Source organism: Sinohyriopsis cumingii, chromosome 10, assembly GCF_028554795.1.
Source record: "Sinohyriopsis cumingii isolate HCF-2022 chromosome 10, ASM2855479v2, whole genome shotgun sequence".
In the NCBI taxonomy this organism is placed as follows: Eukaryota; Metazoa; Mollusca; class Bivalvia; order Unionida; family Unionidae; genus Sinohyriopsis; species Sinohyriopsis cumingii.
In genome coordinates, this window is record NC_142970.1 from 47088938 (window position 1) to 47112099 (window position 23162).

The following is a 23162-nucleotide window of genomic DNA, read 5'->3' on the forward strand; positions in this document are numbered from 1 at the left end:
ATGATTGGTTTTTATCAAGGTCATACTGGGGCTATGTGGTTTTTTTATATGTAAACATAATCATGTGATCCTCTATTTTGCAATTAGGCATTTCTGAAATTGTGTATTACTTAGTTTTAACAGTGATGCTTAGAGAGAGAGAGAGAGATCAGTCAAGCTTCTAAACACTGGGATGTAAAGTGTTTCTTTTGCTGTGTCATTTTGGGAATTACATTTTAATGTTTATTTGAATTATTTGGATTCTAAAGGATTAATTTGTTTCTTTGAAAATATTTTTGGTGCTCATACAGAATTCTTGAACAAAGACATTTCTTAAAAATTTTATTCAGATTTCCTACACTAAATTATTGTTTGTGAATAACACAGTATTGTATACATTCTAACACCATAAAGGATACAGTATACATCATCGCCTTCCATCTTGCATTCTTCACTGGGACTCAAACTTGAATTCATTAGAACATTTCAATATTAAGACTTCAAAAATTTTATTAGTGGATTATTCTTGGATTATTTTTGGATTTCATTCTTAAAACCGAAGTTCTTATTTTTTTCATTTTTACAGTATTTTTCCAGGGAAATAAATAATTCGTAAAATTTTCAAAAGCTTGTTATTTTCACTCTTTCTTGTGTTACTGTTTATTCGAGCCTAAACATGTAACATAAGAAAGTACAGGCAAGCCTGCCTGAAAATTCACCTCTATTAAGCAATCACCTGCCCTAAACAGCAAATCCCTTATGATGCCAAAAAAAAAAAACTTTAGAAAGAAAGGAACAACTTGTCCTTAAAGACCACTTTTCTACATCCAAGATGTGGCTGCATAACACTGTTTGTTGAACAATTCTGACATGAAAAAAGTCTAACACTGGAAACAAAGTCATTGTAACCCAATTTTAATGTGTATCACCAGTTCACAAGAAGCTACTGCACATCCAAAATTCAACTTGGTTGAAACAGGTTAAACAGATTGGAAAATATAACCCAAATGTAATTTTTAAGCAAAGGTGAATACAACTGTAAAGAAAGTCACCATGAAGCAGTTTTGTCTCATGATATACAACATCATCGTAAAAATATTTGGTCTCAATAATTTTGTAATTAAACATGAATTGCATTGCAGACAGGCAGGTAAGGTGAATCCTGTATACTGCAAACATCCCTAAGCTGGAATGTAATCTGCATGTTACATATACTGTAACAAGAGGCCCAAGAGTGCCAGAGACTGCACACATGTCTGGCAGTGCTGCACAGCCAAATGCAAAATAATTTGACCATGAACTCTGAATCATTAGAATGCTTTCTGAAGAAATGTTTGTGTATGTCATGAAAACAATTGTTTCAACTTTCTCTATTTTCTGTATCTGTCAAAGCTGTTAAAATTCCGTTCAGCAGAATTTGTGAATTTATTAAAGATTTACTTTTTGTTTTTGTGTGCAATAGTAGCAATATTTGAAGATGGATAGCTATTACTTGTAAAAATATGAAAGCCTTTCATGTCTTGGTGCATTCTTTCACATTTGTTAAAATTCTTTGCAGCATCAGACATATGCAGAAGGTTCTTCTGTTCTTTGTGATGGTGGTCATATTTTATGGTGGATCCTAATTGTTTCTAAAAAAATTAAAATGCAAGGCAGGATGGTTTTATTTAACCACATCTGGTTGAACTCTGTTTAGTGGTCTTTGACAATTAGTATTTTAAAGGTTTGTCCATTTTTAGAAATTGCAGTCATATCTGATGGTGGATCATAATCACTTGTATAAACTTCAAAGTCCTTCATATCTGGATGATTTGCGTCAAATTTTGTCAAATTCTGTTTTTGAAATGACACTGAAAGGTTCTTCCATTTTATTCACGGCCATCAGCATTGTTTTGTACTTGAAACTTGAAAGACCTTTCTTCCAGAATGCTTTCGATTAAATCTGGTCCAATTCCATTAAGCATTTTTTGAGAAAAAACTGTTAATTGTTTTTCTATTTTTTGTAATGGCAGTCATATTTTATCGCAGATCAGCAGGACTTGTAAAAACCTGAAAGTACTTTACGCCAGGATGCCATCTGTGAAGTTTGGCTGAAAAGCAGTTGAAAAAGATGGACAGTTTATTCATGATGGAGACCAAATGATAACCAAAGGAACCAATGCAAAAACACTTAAAGCCATTTGAGCTAAATCCTAAAGACTTGCCTTTGGGTTGGTGCCGTGCCATGACTTGGTCTCTCTCTTCCTGCTGTACTTTACAGACCCTCTGACATCTCTCCAAAAGGCGAGTAATATTATTCTCTAGCTTTCTGTAAAACTCCAGTCCTTTTTGGGACTTGGCAAGTAAATCTTCATATACATCATAGGAAAGGATCAGGTCCTTTATCATGGCCTCACGTCTGTAAATGGAGAAAAGTATATATAAAAAAGTGCATTACAAAGTCTTGGATATCACATTTACTCTCTAAAAGTGTCACCAGGAAAAAAGATCCAAACCTGACTTTCAGACTGGTCTTATTATTAATCTATTCTGTGATTTAAAATTCAGCATGTCCTGTATAATATCAATAACACACAAACACAAACACACAGACAAACACACACACACACACACACACATATATATCAGAATTGCAAAAATGCTAAACATTACTACTTGTCCACAGAGTACACAAAAACAATGGACATGTCGTGAACATCTGGGCTGATTTTTTGTTTTGTGTGACACTGTACCACTTTCCCTCTGGAAGCCATCTAACATAACTTTGGTCAGGATAAAAAATATCCCTGGATCTTTTGAATGTGTGTATTATTGTTTCAATTGGTTTTAGGGACCCAAAGTGGCTGAGTACAGATCAATCACACATCTCAGTCATGTCCTTGCAAGTTAAAGTCTTGGATCGACCAAAACTGGGTGAGAAACCTTGCCAGTAGCTTCCTGTAGTTCAATGGTTTCTCCCGATTTTTTCCTCCAACAAATAGACTGGTTCAAATGTGGAGATTATCATGTGATAAAAAATATTGTTAATCCTGGGTATGTGAGAAACCTTGCCAGTAGCTTCATGTAGTTCAGTGGTTCTTCCCCAGCCCTTCTTCCAGCAAATAAACCGATTAAAATGTGGAGATTATCACACTATGAGAAATGGCACTAATCATACAAAACCAAACCAAACACAACTAGTTAAATTCCCCCTCCCCACTGTATCTCTCTGGGTACTATACAGACATGGTTTGGTACTTTATAACACAGCAACACAAGAAGGTAATCTAGCTTTGTGGCAAAGAAGGTAAATTAGCTCTGTGGAAATTGGAATTAAGTGCCTTACCAAAGACCTTGACAAAGGGATTCAACTCAGGGTGATCCGATGGCAGGATTTGAACCTGCACCCTTTCATTCACATCTGGCATATTAAACACTGTGCCACCCGTCTGTCTCCACTGGCTGCCTCTTAAGACACATGAGAGGGAGAATAAGGTCTATTATACATCCCTATGCCTGCAGTGGGATGCAGACATACTGAACACAGATGCATCAACAGTAACCTTGGCTATCGCCATTTTTAAGAGGCTCATAAAACATTTTTGCTCACATTTAGATAACAAAACAGTAAATCACATTATCTGTAGCATTATCCAACTGGATATCAATCTTTCACTTAATGCTGAATTTAAAAATGAATAAAACCCTCAGGTCATGGTACTGGCAGAATGCAATAAAGATGAATTATATACTTTGGTGATTCATTATAATACAACTAAGTAGAACCCACTTCCTTAAACTATATATCTTAGGAAGATACTGTAAATTCACTTTCTTGCAGAGGGCAAATATGTGTTAGGTTCCTCTTAACTTCAGACCAAGATTTTCATGACACAACACAATGCAATCTGCCTTTAATGAAAATAGACAACTGGGGTAGGTGTAATAATTTATGAAAATTAAATAATTAAGAATAATTACTTGTGAAACATTCTCATGTTGAACTTTATAAAATAAATCGACATTTTTATATAACTAAGGGTCCAAGCAATTCAGAATCAACAAAACATGTAAAGGTTGGTATGCATTTTCTTGTGATACTCTTACCTATCACCAGGTGTGCTGATATGTGCTTGAGAGTACAAAACCAGGACTTAATGCTGAATTGAATTTCTTAGAAATTGCTAGCTCTGCATGACAATTTGACTTTTGCCGAGTGGTCTAAAGTGCTCCTCATTACGGATCACTGCCACCTCACCTCTGTCTGCATGGATTCGAGTCTAGGATTCAGCCAATGTGGGTATGTGAGAAAGCTTGCCAGTAGCTTCTCGTGGGTCAGTGGTTCTTCCTCCACCATTAATACTGGCCGCCATGCATAGCCTATCGTGTGCTGAAAAATGTCGTTAAACCCCACAACAAGAACAACAATTTAATTTTTTTAACTTAGTAAGTAAATTATGGAAAAAACGATATCATTTTTTGAATTATAAAAATAAATTATAATCCAATAGTGTTTTTACACTTTTTAAAAAAGTTTTTGATATTTTCAAATTTCACAAGAGCACTTTCAGAAAATTGTAAGAGATCATGACTTTTCTTATAATAATAAAAACTAACTTCAACCCAGGTGTATCTTAGCTTTTTCTACACTGCAAGAGTTGATGAACAAACAATTTTGACCTGTATCATCCCCTCTACCTGCAGTGTCCCAAAACCTTGGAGTGGAACCTAGAAATCATATAAAGGGTTACGAAACAATGTTCATACCAAATTGCATTAGAATATGTTCCATGATTCTTGAGTCGTGCCAGTGATAAGCACTATCCTATGTAAAGATATAATGCTATCTGTCAAGGGCCATAACACTATTTCAAATGGAATTGATGAGACAAGATATTACAAATTAGGCTCCTGTAGTCAATGTCTGATATGCTGGATGATTTCTGAGCCATGCTGATTACAAGGGTCTGTTGTAGAGGAGATTTAAAATTGATGGATAAGGGGCAATAACTTGAAAAGAAGCAATGTTGATAAGGTACATATAGGACATCAACTAATGTACAAGTGTTGCATAGCTTGGTGGTTACAAGAAGTGCGAATCAACTGACAGGTAGACAGACAGCGAGACTGATGTACAGAAGGATCATTGGAAAAGGTGATTATTATAGATTTCTCACATCTCTATGCGGCACCTAATTAACAACAAGCTGGCCATGGCCTGCATATCAAGATCTCAAACGCTGAAATAAAATATAGCTCTTAGTGACCTTATTTTGGTGGAAAATTGTTGCACCCACAAAGTTAAAATGACATCAGTTTCCACGCCTCTGTATTCAAGAAACTGACCATATATAAAAAAACAACTCATCAAAATTAGGATGTGGATAGATGGATGTACAATATGCACTATATCCATGTTCTGTCAAGGTAGGGAAGACAAAAAACAATATCGTGTCCAAGAAATTGATGAATCCAGTTTCTAACCCCAGTCTTTAATTTTGAAACATTCTTTCTCACAGTTATAAAAAAAAAAAAAAGACTTTTTAAGTACATGTATATTACCTTGCAACAGTTTCTCCAGAGCTGCGCCGAATGTTGGCATATTTGGCATTTGCATCCGTCAGGGCTCGTAGAATGTTATCCTGGGCAGAAAGGTTCTGATGGATATAAGTTGTAGTCTGTTCATGCTTCTTCAAATGCTCTTGAAACAAAACCTGAAGCAAAATGTTGCAAAGACAACCCCATTATTATGTGAATGATAGAAATAATTTATATTTGTTCCTTCATTTTTAAAGTTAAAGACACTAAGAGTTGCCTTTACAATGTGTCATACCTCTGTGATATAACCCTTTACATCATAATCCTTGCCACTGAAGTACAGCTCAGTACTGCTTTAGTACAGCACAGTAAATACGTCTCTTGCTTCCTTGTTTAATGTGTTATTAACAGAAAAGCATGCCACTAGCTGGCATTATTCCAGTATGTTTATCTTGGAAAAGCAGCACAGATATATGCACAGGTTTTAATTTCATTATTTCAGAGCTTATTGTCTTTTTGCAAAGATGGTGGCAGTCATGTGCACTTTGGGGGAAATTTCATCTGTCTTTTCACTGATTAGCTATTAGGGAATCATCCAATACATGTGCTTTGAAGGCATGAAAACTTTCCGAAAGCCTGTTTTACAAGAGGAGATATTCCCATCGGGTAGTGGTAAACAACGACCATGCAAATGAAAAATTGTTTATTATTTTCAATGATAAATAACACCTTCTGTACAGTAAATATTAATACAGTTGCTTTTCTTCACAGCTGATAGACACTGCCATCTGCTTGTGCTTTACGCATATCATTGCTTAAATTGTACAATGGCAAAATCCAAGGTTAAACCATATGGCACTTCCTATTGTACCAAAGATGGGTCCAGACCAATGTTTTAAGTTTATTTTGTGGAATAAGTCCTGTGAAAAATATCTGATAATATTATTATTTTTGGTATTATAACTTTAACATAAGCATCTCATAAAGTAATTTATTTTCATCCTTAAAAATAAAAGGTATAAAAGATTTCAACTACAGCTACCAGAGATTTTTGTTTAACCAGATGCTTAGGTGTAAACAATAACCAAGGATGGTCTCCAATGTTTGTGTATGTGTGTGTGTGTGTAAAACACTTGCTTATCTCCCTTAGGAAGTAACCTATAATTACCCCACTGTCAAAATTTACCACTAATGGCTTCAACAAATAATTTATACCAGAAAGTTTGTGAAACCTCTTTTACCTCTCTGTTCACCCCTTCTCGAGTCACGATGGTGTTTGTGATGTCATCTTCATGAACTTGTTTACGAAACTGTTCCTCCAATGTACAACGTTGATTCTTCATCTCCTCAACCTTGGTAAGCAGCCTCTGTAATTCCTTTATAATGGCCTCATCCTCATTGGCTATGGGGAAAAAACACATGGGAAATGTTAGGTTTCTCTTGAAAACTTCATTTACTGTGTATCACTTCATTACAAAAACATCTTTGTAGGAAGTAAATTATATGGATTTTAATGTTAGGAAGTAAGAAAAAAAATAAAGCATAATAATAGGAATTAATTTAAAATATTACTTTCTGGTTTAGATTACTTAATTTAATGTTCTGCACAATGTTTAAATAATTTATTTTGGGACTAGCCATATTTTTCATTGCTAACATACATGAAAAAGTGTCTGAATTCTAACTTACATTTTTCTTTGTCCAGTGATGGCAGTGCTTTCTGAAGATCATCCAGAGGCCCAGAAAGGAGTCGTAGGTTATTTATGTGTGCATTCATTGCCTTGTGGAGATCATTATTTGACTGACTCCCCTTCTTGTGCCCCTCTTCAAACATGCCACATTCTTTCTCAATCTCGGATAGAACCAAATTTCGGGTACGCTTCCCAAACATTTTCTACAAAAGATAATAGGCAGTGCAGATCATCTATTATAAAACATAGATTTAGTGGAAAAATTCAAACATTCACTTGAAAGAAGGGGCAGTTTAACTAAGTAAACAAAATTAGGACAGACATATTTTATTTGTCATTTTCACACATTTGGTCATTCTTTAAATAAAAAAAGGTCTCACAATCAGGTGCTTTAGAATATACATTACTTAAATGCAATAATGAAAAGAGTGGGCTCAATGGGTTCCCTCTACTACGCTACTGTACAAACAGTTTAAACAGCGTCAAAACTGATTACCTGAAATCATTAGCAAAAAAAACATTGCTGACACTGATCTACCTGGTCAACTTACAACGGCAGGTTAAGGTCAACACTGTCTGCCATTTTGGGTGTTACAGTGTTGCTTCAAGAAATTTTCAAAAGAAGGCAATCCTTCTCTTTCACTGCTGCTTCATTAAAATTATCCAGCAAAATTTCTTTTCATATTTTGCAAGAACTTGCATGTTCCTCCAGATTCAGCATGTGTCAATGCAGCTGGATAGCATTTACGAGATGGGGCAACTGTAAAATATTTCCCTATTTCATTTCCTCCTAGATAATGAGCTTCTAGGCAAAAAATACATAACAACAGGAGATAGATCTTGTAATGTTTGGAATGAAAATAAAGTGGAGAATGTTAGAGGACTCATGGTACCAATTCAGTTCCCATAGTAAACCTATGCAAACACGATACTAAAAATTCATTAACTTCAACTTTCTGAGTGTTCTTGATCAAAGGATATTTATCAGTAAAGATGTATCTGAGATGACAGCTACTGTGAAGAGAAAAGGATATGAGCAGCAGCATTTTCTGGATCTACATGTGTCTGAAACATAATCTTTCAATTCCACACCAAAGATTCCAGTGTTAATTTCAGTAACGAGTGTTCCAAATTCAGGACTGTTAAAGGATCAAAATTCCATCAATAAAACAATGTTTCTATACAAAAAAATCAGTTACAACTAGGATAAGTACTCAAAAGATCCTTTTTACTAAAATTTATCTTTCCTGGCCAGGCAAAACCATGCATTCTCTATTCTTTCATCACCATTTCCAAACTGGTTCGGGGCCCTGAAAGGCCGAGTGGTCTAAAGCGCTCTCCGTTACGGATCACTGCCATCTCACCTCTGTCTGCACTGGTTCGAGTCTTGGATTCAGCCAATGTGGGTATGTGAGAAAGCTTGCCAGTAGCTTCTCGTGGGTCGGTGGTTCCTTCCGGGGTTCTCCCGGGTTCTTCCTCCACCATTAATACTGGCCGCCATGTATAGCCTATCGTGTGCTGAAAAATGGCATATTTTATTTGTCATTTTCACACAGTGCCAATATTGACCCCATGACCAAAATCATACCAACATATAACAACATAGGCTAAAAGAAAACAACTTGAAGCTAAGTTTAATTTCCTTTTCAAAACACTATTATTTAACAAGTTTTGATAATTACCACTGAACTGCAGCTCAGTATAAAACACTGTTCTCACAACTCTCACTATAACCTGGTTTGGTACATAATGCTAGTGGAAGTTTTAAACCCTAACAACCACATTACAATGACGGACAACTGCTCCAAGTAACATGACTCTCAGCAAATATACTTAAGAAACTGATCACAAAACTTTAACACTGAGTTTAATTTAGGTGGTGGATGGATGCATGGACTGATATATGAATGCAAAATGAGACTGGTATGATAAACTTCTACCAATGTGGGCTAGATAATAAAGTATGAAATGAGGTTTATAATTTCTAATATTATGTAGAAGATGGAATATAACTCAAAAGGTGCATATCATAATTACAGGAAAACCCGAAAAACCAGACCTTTTACAGGACTGATTCATGGGACAGGACCATCCAATAAAATAAATTAAAATATTTCTGAAAGAAAACATTTCCTTTTTCTGTATATTTATAAGAAGTCATCAAATTTATAAAGACAAACCTGAAATTCAGTCTCTTTCTCCTCCTCTTCTGCCAACATTTGTTTTATCTCTTTAATTCCTAGATCAACTTCAGTTGCTACATTAGACACAGCTGGAAAAAAAACATTTATTCTGGTTATAACATACTTCTGCACTTAAATTAAAATGATAAGTATATCATTAAATGATACATTTGGATGTTTAATTTATCCATTACATGTACAATTAAATAAGATAATGATTCAATCCCATTTGTACATAAGTGAAAAACAGCACATTTGTCATCCACCAATCGAATAACAGAACTGGGCACAGAGTACCTACAACAGCCATCCCAATATCCTAGTCTCACAATGTACATGATTTTTGTAGAGAATATGTTCTACTTTTATGAATTGGCTAGATCAAAATTTTTAAAACAGGTGACAGATGATCTTAAGAGTTAAGAAATGTCCATTTTGAATGTCACTGACCTCCCATGGCATCAATTAGGTCTTTAATAGCATTGGGTCTAACACTAATTGCTGCACACTTCTCCAGGAGTTGCTGGGGCAATCGCTCTGGTTCAGGGTTCAGTTTAGAGCTATCCAACTGGAGAGAAGAGAGATAGCGTCTGAAAAAGAGAATAATAAAAATGATTTCATGTACTGTTTAGATTCTGAAATCCCACCAAAGTGGTCAGAATGAAAGATTCCCTGCTTACAAATTCCATCCACATTGCAGTCATCTTTATTAGGTATAGATATGACAATCATTATTCTCTCACCTCAAATCAAGAAAAAGGGGTGAAAATCAACAAATGGCTGATAACCAATATTGCTGTAGCTTTAACAAACAAAAATCATGCATTGTACACATTCATTCTACAATCCAGTACAACTTTTTTTCATTTATATGGTGAGAAAAATATGAAAAGTCAATGACTTCATAGGAAAATGACATAGCATGGTTCCAACACGACTGATTCAAATGTGAAAAACATACTACACATATAACTGATTCATACTACCACCAAAACTTACTTACAGAGGATCATGCATTTGTGCTCACTGGTGGTGTTCTACAATTCTGTTGTTTGCTTAAGGTTACATTTTTAAAGAAAGGAATTTTCAAGTATTTCCTCACTGGTTATTCTGAATATTTAAAAAAAAAACTTGTATATGTTAGGTATTGTTAAAAGAACTTTTAATTCCCTTTATCTTGGTGTATTATTGATGGGTGTAATTTGGGTAACAGAGTATACAGATTGGCCTTACTTCAGATGTGCATGTATCAAAAAACTGCTATCTCCGCTTGGTCATTTTCAACTCATGGTCTTTAAAGGTAAATTGTAAAAACAAAATTAGCTAAATAATTTTTTTTTATTACTTCTTATATATTTTGTAATTTATTCATTGCACTTTCAGATCCTGGTATTGTATAGTCTGGCAAAATTAGTTTTTCCCTACTTTAATAACGGCTAAATATTCTGTACCTCAGACTATTTCAGGCTGATTTTTCTAACAATGTCCTGGCAGCCATCAGGGGCCTAATAAGGTTCAACTCTTGCCTTTGTAGTGCCGTATCTCATACATGCTGGAGAATGAAGACCCTGCTTGCCATTCAAATGATTCCACTATTTTTCAAAATGGAAACACTGCAAGTCTGAATGCGAGTTTTGTTAAAATAGCTCAAATTTAATGAGCAGAAATCTTCATGATCTTCTGATATATCTTACAGAGTCATGTGTCCAGTGATTAGGGATAATGTCATGCTTTTCAGCTTAACAATCAGGAAAAGTCTTTTGAAGCATACAAAGTAATTCTCTGTGTAAATCAAATATTGCAGATTTGCCTCTCTTGATAGATTAATTGAAGAGAGAGGGTGAATAAAATTACTTTCTGACTGCCTGAGGATGGCAACATGTCCACTTAATTGAAACCACATTGCATAAATATTGAACTGTGGAGATAATCTGGATGTAATATTTAGACATGCAGCTCTCCCACCATGCAATATGAAGCTATAGCTATAAGATATCAGTTACAGAAATGCCCAAGACTGGGAAACAAACAAACTGAGGTGAATTGTTCTACATCAAGAACCAGGTGAGGTTCCGTCTGGGAAACATCATGACTAGTCAAACTTTGACGACTGGTTGTAAAGATTCTTGTTGGTACCAACATCTTCTTTCCCATGATGTCTGAAATGATATTTCTTGACAGTAAAAGGGCTAGCTTCTCCTAACAAAAAATGATAAGAAGAAGCAAGCCAAGGCAAAAAGGATGCGAGTTAGTGGTCCTGACACAAGTCAATAAATTGCACCATTTCCCCATGTATACCTTCAAAGTTGGAGGGCCTTACAGTTGTTGAGATCCTCTCCATGTCCAAACTGCTACTCATGCAAGGTTCTCTGGACAAGAGACAGGCATGAAGAACGGCCTTTTCCAGTCATGGATGAAATACCAGCAACTTCAGTTGCTTGTGTTACCACAATCTGGGAATGTCAGTTATACAACCCAGCCTATCATTCACCTGGGACTTTTGCAAAAGAGCAAATGGAATGTTTCAACAATTCTGGCACCTCACCTTCTGAATTAGCTTTAGAATCATGATCATGGGGGGGAAGGCATTAGCCCACATCCCCTACTAGCTGACTGACTGGGCATGAATGGCCCAGATCTCAAATGGAGAGATGGAAGGTCGGCAATTTGTGGTTCCACCTTGTCACAATGATGTCGATCACTTTGTCAGAAAGAGGTCCCACATTTGTTGTAGTGACCTGAAAATCTAACTAGGTCATCAACATATGAATGAAAAGTGGAGACATGAATTATAATAAAATGGAAACATTTTGTCATCTGAATATGAAGCAGACGTGAATACTTTTCACAAATAATACTGAAGCAATAATCAAAATATAACATGTTAGTAATACACACGTCTTGATATTGACTTGTGTCATAGATCAAGAACTCATTTGTTCCCTGCTTGTCACTCATCTGCTAAACAAAATTTATCATCTCTCTCTCTCTCTCTCTCTCTCTCTCTCTCTCTCTATATATATATATATATATATATATATATATATATAATTCATCTGATGAAATTTAAAAATACATCAATAAGAAAACAAAGAAACTGTAAACTTACGTGAGGTGCTCATTTTTCTCTTCTATTTCTGCTAAAGTTTTTCTCAAAAGCTTTGCCTTTTCCTCACTGAAATCAACATGACATTACATAAAAACCATAAAAGGTCAATTAAAATTATTTTAACAAATATTCTAAAAGACTGCAGTTATGAAAAAAGTTATGCTAACTGTGCATCTCAAAGTCTTCCAGAGAAATAATAAAAAAGGAATTGTTTAAAAAAAGTTTTCGATATACTGGTCCACTGGTATGGAACAACATTCCCAGTGACATAAGGCAGGCTCCTAGCATTTCATCTTTTCACAATCAATGTCTTAAATGGATGAAATCTTTAGAAAATTGAACAGTTCTAGTACAAAAAATACCATCTGCTTTTCTGTAATTTTACATCATTTTCATAGCTGAATATTTCAATGCAGGATTATATTTTATATTTTATATATGTTTATGTTTTCACTGATGCCTGTGAATGTGTTCCAGGCTTGATACTTTGAATTTTAAAATTACTTAATTATTTAGTGTCAAGCCAGACTCTTCACATCATGTTGTATATACTGTATATATTGTACATAACAGATAGAAGGCCTCAAGGTAGATTAGTTCTGTAACTAACTGAGTTACCTTCTCTAAATAAAGTCTTTATTATTATTATTATTATTATTATTTGCATCTGTTTTAATGTTATTGAATAAAAGATCAAGAAAATTACTTAAATATACCTGCACAGTATATGTAAAGCAACGTTTCTATAACTTTCATATCAAAAAAGTTAATTATGAAAGCCATCATTTTTGTTTTACACATGTAATGTAGTGATGGAGAATCTTTCTTCTCTTTGTGTGTCATCAGAAGAACAATGCAAAGTTTTATTAACCTGTACAGTGATGCAGCCTCATGAGCTGACATGGGCACCAGTTTTTGGAAGATGTCTGGCCCTGAAATCTCTGGGTCATTCGGGTTAAAAGGAATCCCTTTCACAAGTGATGCCCCTAAATGAAAGAAAAATAATACAACTTTACAATTTTTTCCAATCTTTTTAAATATCTATTATTTCCAATGCTTATTACCTTAAGATAAAAAAACTACAAGCCTTTCAAGTGACATATGCTCTACTGGTGAAATGAATATATAGAAACTCGTGAGAATACCATCTAATCCCTCCATTCATAAAATTCTTATTTGTGAAAATAAGTGCTAATGAAATCATCTAAACTATTCTTTATAAATTCAAACATACCAAATTTGGTAAAGAATATGTACTTTTTTGTGAGAGGGGGAGAGCTAATAAATTCTATGTAATACTTACTTGCTATTATTGCAATGCTATCTCTTTTCGCGGTACTAGTCCCTCCTCCAATTAGTAAGTGAAGGTTTAGAACAAAAAATGACATAATCCCAGTCTGATTCCTTAGCTATTTTCATCATTTTGAATATTAGAATATAGCCCTTCTCTGACATAGACTAAGACAGAAGGACATTAGAACAAGAAGGAGAAGGGAATGCAATAAAAATAGCAGGGATGCATTACATAATTAAAATAAGTTTACTCACCAACCCCACACCCATGGGGAAAATTTTATATATATATATATATATATATATATATATATATATATATATATATATATATATATATATATATATATATGCTATTATTACATTGCTGAAACTGCCAGGCAGGCTAAGGGTCTAAAGAGTGAAATAGAGTGCAAGATGACTTAACTTGTTGGGTTGACGTTGATACATCTGGACCTAATGTACAGACATCATCACTCTAGTGTGAGGCTGACTGGAAGGTAGAGCAGAAGGTGGAGTGAGACTGCCAAAAGGTGGCGTTCATGACATTTGGGTAAGAAAACAATTAAAAAGGGCCCCAAGACATAGCAATAACTCTAACCTCATTGGCTCTGATTTTCATGAAAGACATCTTCCCAGTGTGAGATTGATAATCACTTTTTATAAAACAATCCACCTGAAAATAGTGGCTATCAAAATATCAGAGGTACCCTGGAGAAAAAAGATAAAATTGTCCATTCCTTTTCCCCTTTAATCAAACAGAAATGCTGGAGTAGCCAAGCACCAAATGAACACAGGGATATGTACTGTCAACCCAATTCATTTTCCTACATGGGAAATCAAAACATGGCTTACTAGGTCTCTGCCAGTCTTGTTGTTGTTGTTGTTGTTGTAGGGTTTAACGCCATTTTTCAGCACATGATAGGCTATACATGGCGGCCAGTATTAATGGTGGAGGAAGAACCTGGGAAATCCTTGGAAAGAACCACCGACCCTCGAGAAGCTACTGGCCAGTCTTGAAAATTAGCAATACAGATAGAGATACAGGAAAATTACTGGGGCAAAACTGTCAATTAAAAAGTGGATAATTATGTGATTGGTGGCAATTATGCCAAAATGCCCCTAGAATTCTGAAAATTCTTGGGCATCCAAAGTCACCTGATTTCCACATCAAGTCCAAGAAAAAAAAAGAATGATGTTCTAAATGATGGAAATGTTTAAGTAATCAGACTTGGATTGTGTTGTTTTTGCTCAAGACTTCCAATTACCAGTTTGATGGTGAAATATTCACCACAGACTATGACCTAATGTTAAAATGCAAGACAGCACAGCAATAACAGCAAGTAATTATTACTACTATTAAAACTTTCTTTAACAAGCAAGTTATTTTGTTCACATAACAAGTGCAGCAAAATATCTTTGTCAAAGCTTTTAAATTTAGAACTGATGTCATGGACACAGCTCAGTTTTACTTACATACTAGGATTTGCTAAAATCTATGATACTCTTCTGAACTGCTTTATCACAGCACACTGTAGATCAAATACACAAATTATGACAACTGAACTGGCACTAATTTAAGGTATTCTGCAGATAAATCCACAACTGGGTTTGATAAAATCCATTTATATTTATTTGTGTTGTCATATTCACAACCCATTAAAGATAAAACAAACCAAGACAAGACCTCTGTCCATGAAATCAGGCTTTGACAAAGAAAGATCACTGATGCAGCCCCGCCTAAAAAAGAGACGAATGTCAAAATCTGTGTTCATGTGTACATGTTAATGCATTATGACTATTAACCTCAATATTAGAAGGGTTGTTAGCCCACAAATACTTAGAATAATGCTTTTTTAGTACCAACCTCATACATTTTACCTTTATTACAGGAATTAAAGACTATATCATCATTTTCAACCTTATGGGAATCATGTCCCTTGGCATCTGATACTAGGGTAACCCCTCCCCACTTGAAGAGCACTACATCTGCCACTTACCAAAACGAATTTCGCAAAAAAAGGCGGATACACCAATTTGTTCATGAAGATATCATGAAGATATCAGATAACAATATTTTCAAGATGGCTGCCATCATGGCCATATTAAAAGTCAGAGGGATACTATTTTCATTTAGTAGTTTAGAAGGCATAGTGATGACATAGCTTTGATTGCAGATAACAGATGCTTGATGCTGGATGGACAATGAGGGCCATTGCATAAGCTCTTCTGGTTTTCACTAAGTAAAGCTATGAAATATGCAGTACACTATATCAACAAGAATTAAACTAAATGACAAGACATTACAGACAGCTGGATAACACATTTCTTTGTTGTACAATTTTAAGTTGGAAATTATAATAAATATATCCTTAAATTTTCAAATTTAACTATAGTAAAATAGTAAGATTGAGATGAACTTTAAAACAAATTCAAATCCAATGACAGCTCTTTTAAGATTTCCATCACTGACCTTTGTAAAACTTATGACCTTTAACCTCAGTTTTAGAAGGAATGTTACCCCAAAAATACTCAGACTAAGGATTATTAGCACTGACATCATATGTTTTACCTTTATTACAGGAATTAAAGCATCTGTCATCATTTTCAACCTTGTGGAAATTATATCCTATGGTATCTGATATCATCCCCCCCCAACTCCCTTTGAAGACCACTACATTTACAACTGAATGAGGGGCCCCGAGTGGCCGAGTGGTCTAAAGCGCTCTTCGTTACGGATCACTGCCATCTCACCTCTGTCTGCGGCGGTTCGAGTCTAAGATTCAGCCAATGTGGGCATGTGAGAAAGCCTGTAAGTAGCTTCTCGTGGATCGGTGGTTCTTTCCGGGGTTTTCCGGGTTCTTCCTCCACCATTACTACTGGCCGCCATGTATAGCCTATCGTGCTGAAAAATGGCGTTAAACCCCACAACAACAACAACAACTGAATGATTAGAATATTACTTCCTCATAAAGTTGTCCATGATAGTCATGAAGCATTACTACCTTACAGCAAGACTGTCTTAATTGTATTTCCACTTAATAAAATCTGATCTATGACCATGCACACTTTGTGATCAAGTTATAATAAGCCACCTGGGAGTGCTGTATCTCTGACTTTATTCGGGTGTTTACCTTTGACCTCTGGTAGGGAATCCAAAGCAGGTATCTTATCATGGTAAACAAAGTCATTATCTTTCTTGGCAGCATCATACCTGTCAAAATACAACAAAGGTTACAAAATACATTTGCGAAAACAGACTTAATGATGTTCGTAGGTGAAATGTTGAAAGCATTAAATTTTCACACAGTAAGGGGTATAATCAATCCCAAACCATAAAAAAGTATGGATTGATATGCATTTTCTAACACTACTCTTAGTTAAATATGAGCCCCAAGCATGGGTCATTACATAAAAAAGTTTTGAAAATAGTGTTCCCTTCACCAAATGTCTATATTATTGTATAATGAGTATTCAACTTGAGTACCACAAACAGTAGAGTGCACCTCATTACTAATTCCCTATAAGTGACCCTGACCTACCTTGATTATTGTATGGCACGGTGTGGACATGAGTAAAGTTTCATGAAAATATCTGTTGCGGTTAAAAAGCGACAACTTGGAGAGTCTGCATCAAATGAAGCAGCGAGCAACACTAAAATTTATCAATGGAGCGAGTGACTGATATTATCCCAACTCAAGTACTTTGTACACTTCAAGAACTTGGTCTTGCAGTAGCCATAAGATGGAATATAACAGCACAGGCAAAATGCACAACGTTGCTCTTAATATGGGAAAACGACACAGAAGTTAAGAAAAGGCCCAGGAGTCGTAATAGGCGTCAGCAGAAACAGGTGGAGGAACAGCATACCCAGTTATCATGCCACTCCAGTCCTACGACTCACCAACTGACCAAACCCCAGCAGCCTACCTCTCCTACAAATGCAACAAAAGGGGCCAGGATAGAGAAAAAGGCTGCCCAAACAACAACAGACCACATTCCGGAAGAAACATCACAACATCAGGTTGAGAAAATTGAACTAACAAAGCAATTGCTTCAATACTTCTCAGCACATTAGAGGCACAAAAGCAAGCACTTTCCTGTGAAGAAGAAACTTCCACTTCCAATTTAGCAGTGGGTATCTCCCTCTTGCGGTGAAGAGGATGAAGGAGCTAGGATGTAGAACAAGAAATGGGAAGTGGGGGAGGAGACTGACCCAAGTGAAACACAATACCAGGAGATGGGGCTGGGACCAGCGATGGACAACATAAAAAAGGCAGGACATTATATCAATGCAATAAAATATCTCGCCTGGCGTTCCCTGGATATATTCAAACCCCAACTGGCACAATGGCACTATGGGGTTAGAATTCTCTCCCAATTTTGTCAAGAGGCCTACACAAACTACACAGTCCAGCAGCTTGTGGAAGCAGCCTACTACATTTCTTCACTTCACAGTTACCACTTCCCCGAACTTAGAGGAAAGAAGGACTGCGAATAAATGAAAAGAAGCAGAATACCAACAGGGAACGTTTGCTTAAAAAGCCCTTCTAAGGGCTTCCAATATTGCCTCTTATCTAGGGAACCATTTTGGCTTGGTATCCCATTTTGATAAAACTAATATCTACACAAAATTGATCCTTTGGACTGCCACATCAAAACTTAAAACTTTTACGACCTAATAGTGACCAAACTTTTCATATGTTGCTTAGACATACTAGTTAAATAGGAATAATTAGGGCATTTATTATGTACACTATGTACTAGAATTATATAAATTTGTTAAGAGGTAGGAAGATTTTTAGACTTGTTGGATTTGATCTAATTGCACAGGTTGCTTACACATTATTGGAATTTTTTATCGTCCATTAGTATCAACTGGACTAGATTTAAAATAAGTATGGGTTGGCTTTTCTGGGAGGACACAATATCTATGGCCGGCTTGCCGAGTTCCTTGCTTCTCCTGCCTCTCTCGGACATTCGTACATGGACGGAGATGTAGAACAATTTCCACCCATCCTAAGCTTGGTGTCCCAATGTGACATCCTAGTGGCGACCAATAACTACTGGCATCACATACAACTTTATCTGACACCCTTCCTCAGTTGTGGCAGACTGAACATCATCATTTAACATGAGTGTGTGTTGGGTTGATTCCCACTCATCACAGCCCTTCATTCAGGTCGTTAGAGACTAAATAGTCATATGATCTGATGGCACAATCAAAGTGTTCGGTGAACACATAAATGCTGGGGGATGAGGTACTAATTCCTTCCCCCTGGATTAATTAAACAGCCAGCCATGCCGACATAAAACACGATACATGCACATTAGTGCGAAAATCACATAAACTCAAAGAGTCAGTCAGTCAGACAACTTGGATAAGGAAACAGGTCTCTTGACTTATTTTATCTTTTGTTTTGTTGTGATTCTGGCAATGATCAAATGCAAATCAATGAATAAGCAAAATACTGACAAAGAAAAACAAATAGCAGGCTAAAGTTTCATTAAAGTATCTTCTGTGGTTCAAATGTTATACATGTACATGGATCAAGGTCACAGATTTATCATTTCCTTTGGCATGACCATGACCTGGAAACTGAAAGTGTGGCTACTGGTATGTAAACCACTGCCTAGGTATGATATATAATTGGTTCAAGTTTCATAGAAATATCTAAAGATTTTGAAAACTTATTCTCCAAATAACGATGCAAACACAAGTTACATTTTCCAACACTGTTACCATAACATCACGGTAGTGGGTGCAGCTCTGGCATGCAACACACCATTCATACAAGATATGATAATGGTTCCAAAGCGATAATATGAAATGAATGCAAGTATAATAATTAAGTTTTCCCTTCCCATAAACCTTCTTCCTGCAGGCATGGCTATGGTACATGCCACCGTGTCTACTCACAAAGAATACTTTGGCAAAAAATTATCAAAATCTCTCCAATCAAGACAAAATTATAGCCCGACAAGCAAAAGTTACTAGATGGATGGACAATGCCATGATATAATACCATCCATTTTAAGGCAGGAATAAGATGTTGTTGTTGTTTTGGGGTTTAATGCCATTTTTCAGCACATGATAGGCTATGCATGGCAGATAGTATTAATGGTGGAGGAAGAACCCGGGAAGAACCGCAGACTCATGGGAAGCTACTGGCAAGCTTTCTCACATACCCACATTGGCTGAATCCTAGACTTGAACCCACGTAGACAGAGGTGGGATGGCAGTGATCCGTAATGGAGAGTGCTTTAGATAACTCAACCACTCAGGTTGAACACAACAGCATATGATTAAGAAGTTAAACAAATTTGCACTGGTTGAAGATCACTGATTCTTCTTATCAGATACTATGAGAAAAGTGTATGCTGTTGTGTTCATTTCACCAATATGATATAATTATTGACATCGTAATGTGATCCTAACAAAAAAGATCGAAAATATGATATAAATATTGACATCATACTGTGATCCTGACAAAGAAAGATCATTGATATAAATATTGACCTCATAGTGTGATCCTGACAAAGAAAGATCACTGATATAAATATTGACCTCATACTATGATTCTGACAAAGAAAGATCACTGACATAAATATTGACCTCATACTGTGATCCTGACAAAGATCACTGATATAAATATTGACCTCATACTGTGATCCTGACAAAAAATATCACTGATATAAATATTGACCTCATACTATGATTCTGACAAAGAAAGATCACTGATATCAATATTGACCTCATACTGTGATCCTGACAAAAATATCACTGATATAAATATTGACCTCATACCATGATCCCGATAAAGAGAGATCACCAAGATGACATAATCATTAACCTCATACTGTGATCCTAATATAGAAACAGAGCTGCCAACCCTCCAGACTTGCAATTAGTGAAAAGTGGGATAACAATTAGTGAATTTCGAATGCTATTAGTGAAAAATTATATCATGACACTAACTCCATCCACTTCAATGGTTAGTACTACATTATATGAAAATCACAAAATAAAACAAAAACATATTATTTACAATGATTACATGTATATTTGCAGCCTAATTTACTGATATACACAAACTTCACGCTATTTGTCATGATACAATGCTGTGCCAGTCTTGAACTTCCTCAATCAAGCCATGGTAAATTTGTTTTCAAGACAGTTCAGGCTTCTTGTTAATCTTAGTGACAAAAATTGTTGCAAATTTTCAGCACCTAAGTTTGTTTTATTTTTCCTCACAATAGGGAACAATCTTTCACTGTCACTGTTGCTGATCTCCAACTGAGAAAGACAGGTTACGTTCAACAAGAAAGCTCACAAGCAATACTTAAGTATTGGTAGCATGCGGGACTTGAGTAGGTGGCTTAAAGTACTCCAAAATTGAAATATGCTGTGGGTGCTATAGCAGTGTGCTGCTTCACGTTGTTCTGCCACATGCCCACAGGGGCTCGTATCACTGCTTTCAATTTATCTGTCATATATGTACTATATAATAATATTTCTACATGGTACATGTATGACAGGTAAATTGTAAGCATTAATTCCAGCCCTTGTACACACTCCCAACTGTAAAATTCGTGGCACACTACTATGCAAAAAGCATAATGAACATTGATGTTTGATGGCTGAATGCTAGGCCAAATTTTGGTGTACTCCAATCCATACTCCACTTTTTGTGTATTAATCCATCAGATGAAACGTCAAACGGTGAACGATTAGTGGTGTCAGCGCATGCACGGAAGACTGTCAACTCAAGCAAATTATGATATATGCTAATCTTTCAATCTAAAAAGTTCCAACACTCAAAAAAGCCATCGTCATGTAGTTTCCTAACCATTTCCAATGCTAAAATTTGTGGCACACTGTGTGCAAAAAGCATGATGTATATCGGTATTTCATGGCAAAATGCACAGCAAATTTTTGGTATATTCCAAACTAAACTTCACATTTTGTGCAATACATTTCTTTTTCCTTGGTGGTGAAGACACTTTAAAGATGTGATGCCAAACAGTAATTCAAATCGGTGTTGGTGGAGCATGCACAGAGAAAAACTTCAGTTAGGCCCCGGTTTCTTTCAAAAGAATTTGTAAAACTACTCTTATACACAATGATTAAAATACGCTAAAATGCTTGCTACCTGGCCAACTGTACCAATCGGCTATAGTTCTACTAATATTGCGACTAGCAGTACCGGACCGTTTTGGCAACAGCTGACATCATGACTAGCACTTAACGAGAAAATTTAAACTAACTGAGAATTGGGGAATTCATGATTTTTTTGCATGCGGCATGAACCTGTGAATCACTGTAGGACAAGGGAAGGAAGCTATGTAGAATGCTTGCATGGCCAATCTACAACAGATTGGAAACCATGATTCATGGGGTCCTGAGTGGCGAAATGGTCTAAAGCACTCACTGTTCTGGATCCCTGCCATCTCACCTCTGTCTGTGTGGGTTTGAGTCTCAGACTCGGCTAATGTGGGTATGAGAAAGCCTGCCAGTAGCTTCTTGTGGGTCGGTGGTTCTTCCCGGGGTTTTCCAGGGTTCTTCCTCCACCAGTTATACTGGCCACCATGTATAGCCTATCTTGTGCTGAAAAATGGCATTAAACACAACAACAACAACCATGATTCATTTTCTAATGTATCAAGAACGTTTTGCTTATAATAAGATTTCTTTCACAGAACTGTTCCTGTGATTATTAAAATTATATCCAGTTACCAGTATATCACCTTAAATCTAATTCTTAATTTATAGCTGTATAACACGTTGTTTACAAGGGATGTCATACTGATGATGCAATATTCATGAAGTCACTTTGAACTGCACAATAAACATTGACTTTACACAAGTGTTGACTTTACACAAGTGGACATTCTCTTATATGCCAACTCTTTATTCAACTATAGTCTTTACACACCCCTTTCCATGGATCTGTTTGTACCCTCTTAACATGACAGTGTTAGAGACACTCCAGCTACAATTAGGTTCAAATGAATGAATGAATAAATGAATGAATGAATGAAATGACTAACTTTCGTGCATTTTTTTATATCACTTAGGCTTTTCATATTTAAAATTGGTACAAACTGGGATAGGCAAGTACTGTAAGAATAAATGTGCTTTGATTGCTATTGCAATTATTTTCAACACAGATGATCAGATTTACATAAACTGAAACTTGCTAGAAAATAGGGTAACATTTAATTAAACATATTCCACAAGATATGCACATTAATTATCCAATTAATACTTATACTGGTATTAAACAACTCATAAAAAAATGTGAAAAAATCCAAATTATCTACAAGTCTCATATCAACCCATCAGTCTTGATAATTAATATTCTGTTGTACTGATAAATAATGATGATC

At 35.8% G+C, this 23162-nt stretch overlaps 1 protein-coding gene across 3 annotated transcripts in view; it reads right to left on the reverse strand.

Moving 5' to 3' along the window:
• The window catches only part of LOC149789990 (uncharacterized), an 84743-nt gene that overhangs the window by 38457 nt on the left and 23124 nt on the right, over positions 1-23162 (reverse strand). For all 3 annotated transcript variants that reach the window (XM_089972079.1, XM_089972078.1, XM_089972077.1), the window contains exons 9-17: positions 16907-16986; positions 13351-13465; positions 12480-12545; positions 9821-9960; positions 9368-9459; positions 7186-7390; positions 6738-6898; positions 5521-5672; positions 2184-2377 (exon numbers count right to left, since the gene is read on the reverse strand). In XM_089972079.1, the coding sequence (XP_089828205.1) occupies positions 2184-2377; positions 5521-5672; positions 6738-6898; positions 7186-7390; positions 9368-9459; positions 9821-9960; positions 12480-12545; positions 13351-13465; positions 16907-16986 (1205 nt within the window). The remainder of the gene's footprint in view (positions 1-2183; positions 2378-5520; positions 5673-6737; positions 6899-7185; positions 7391-9367; positions 9460-9820; positions 9961-12479; positions 12546-13350; positions 13466-16906; positions 16987-23162) is intronic.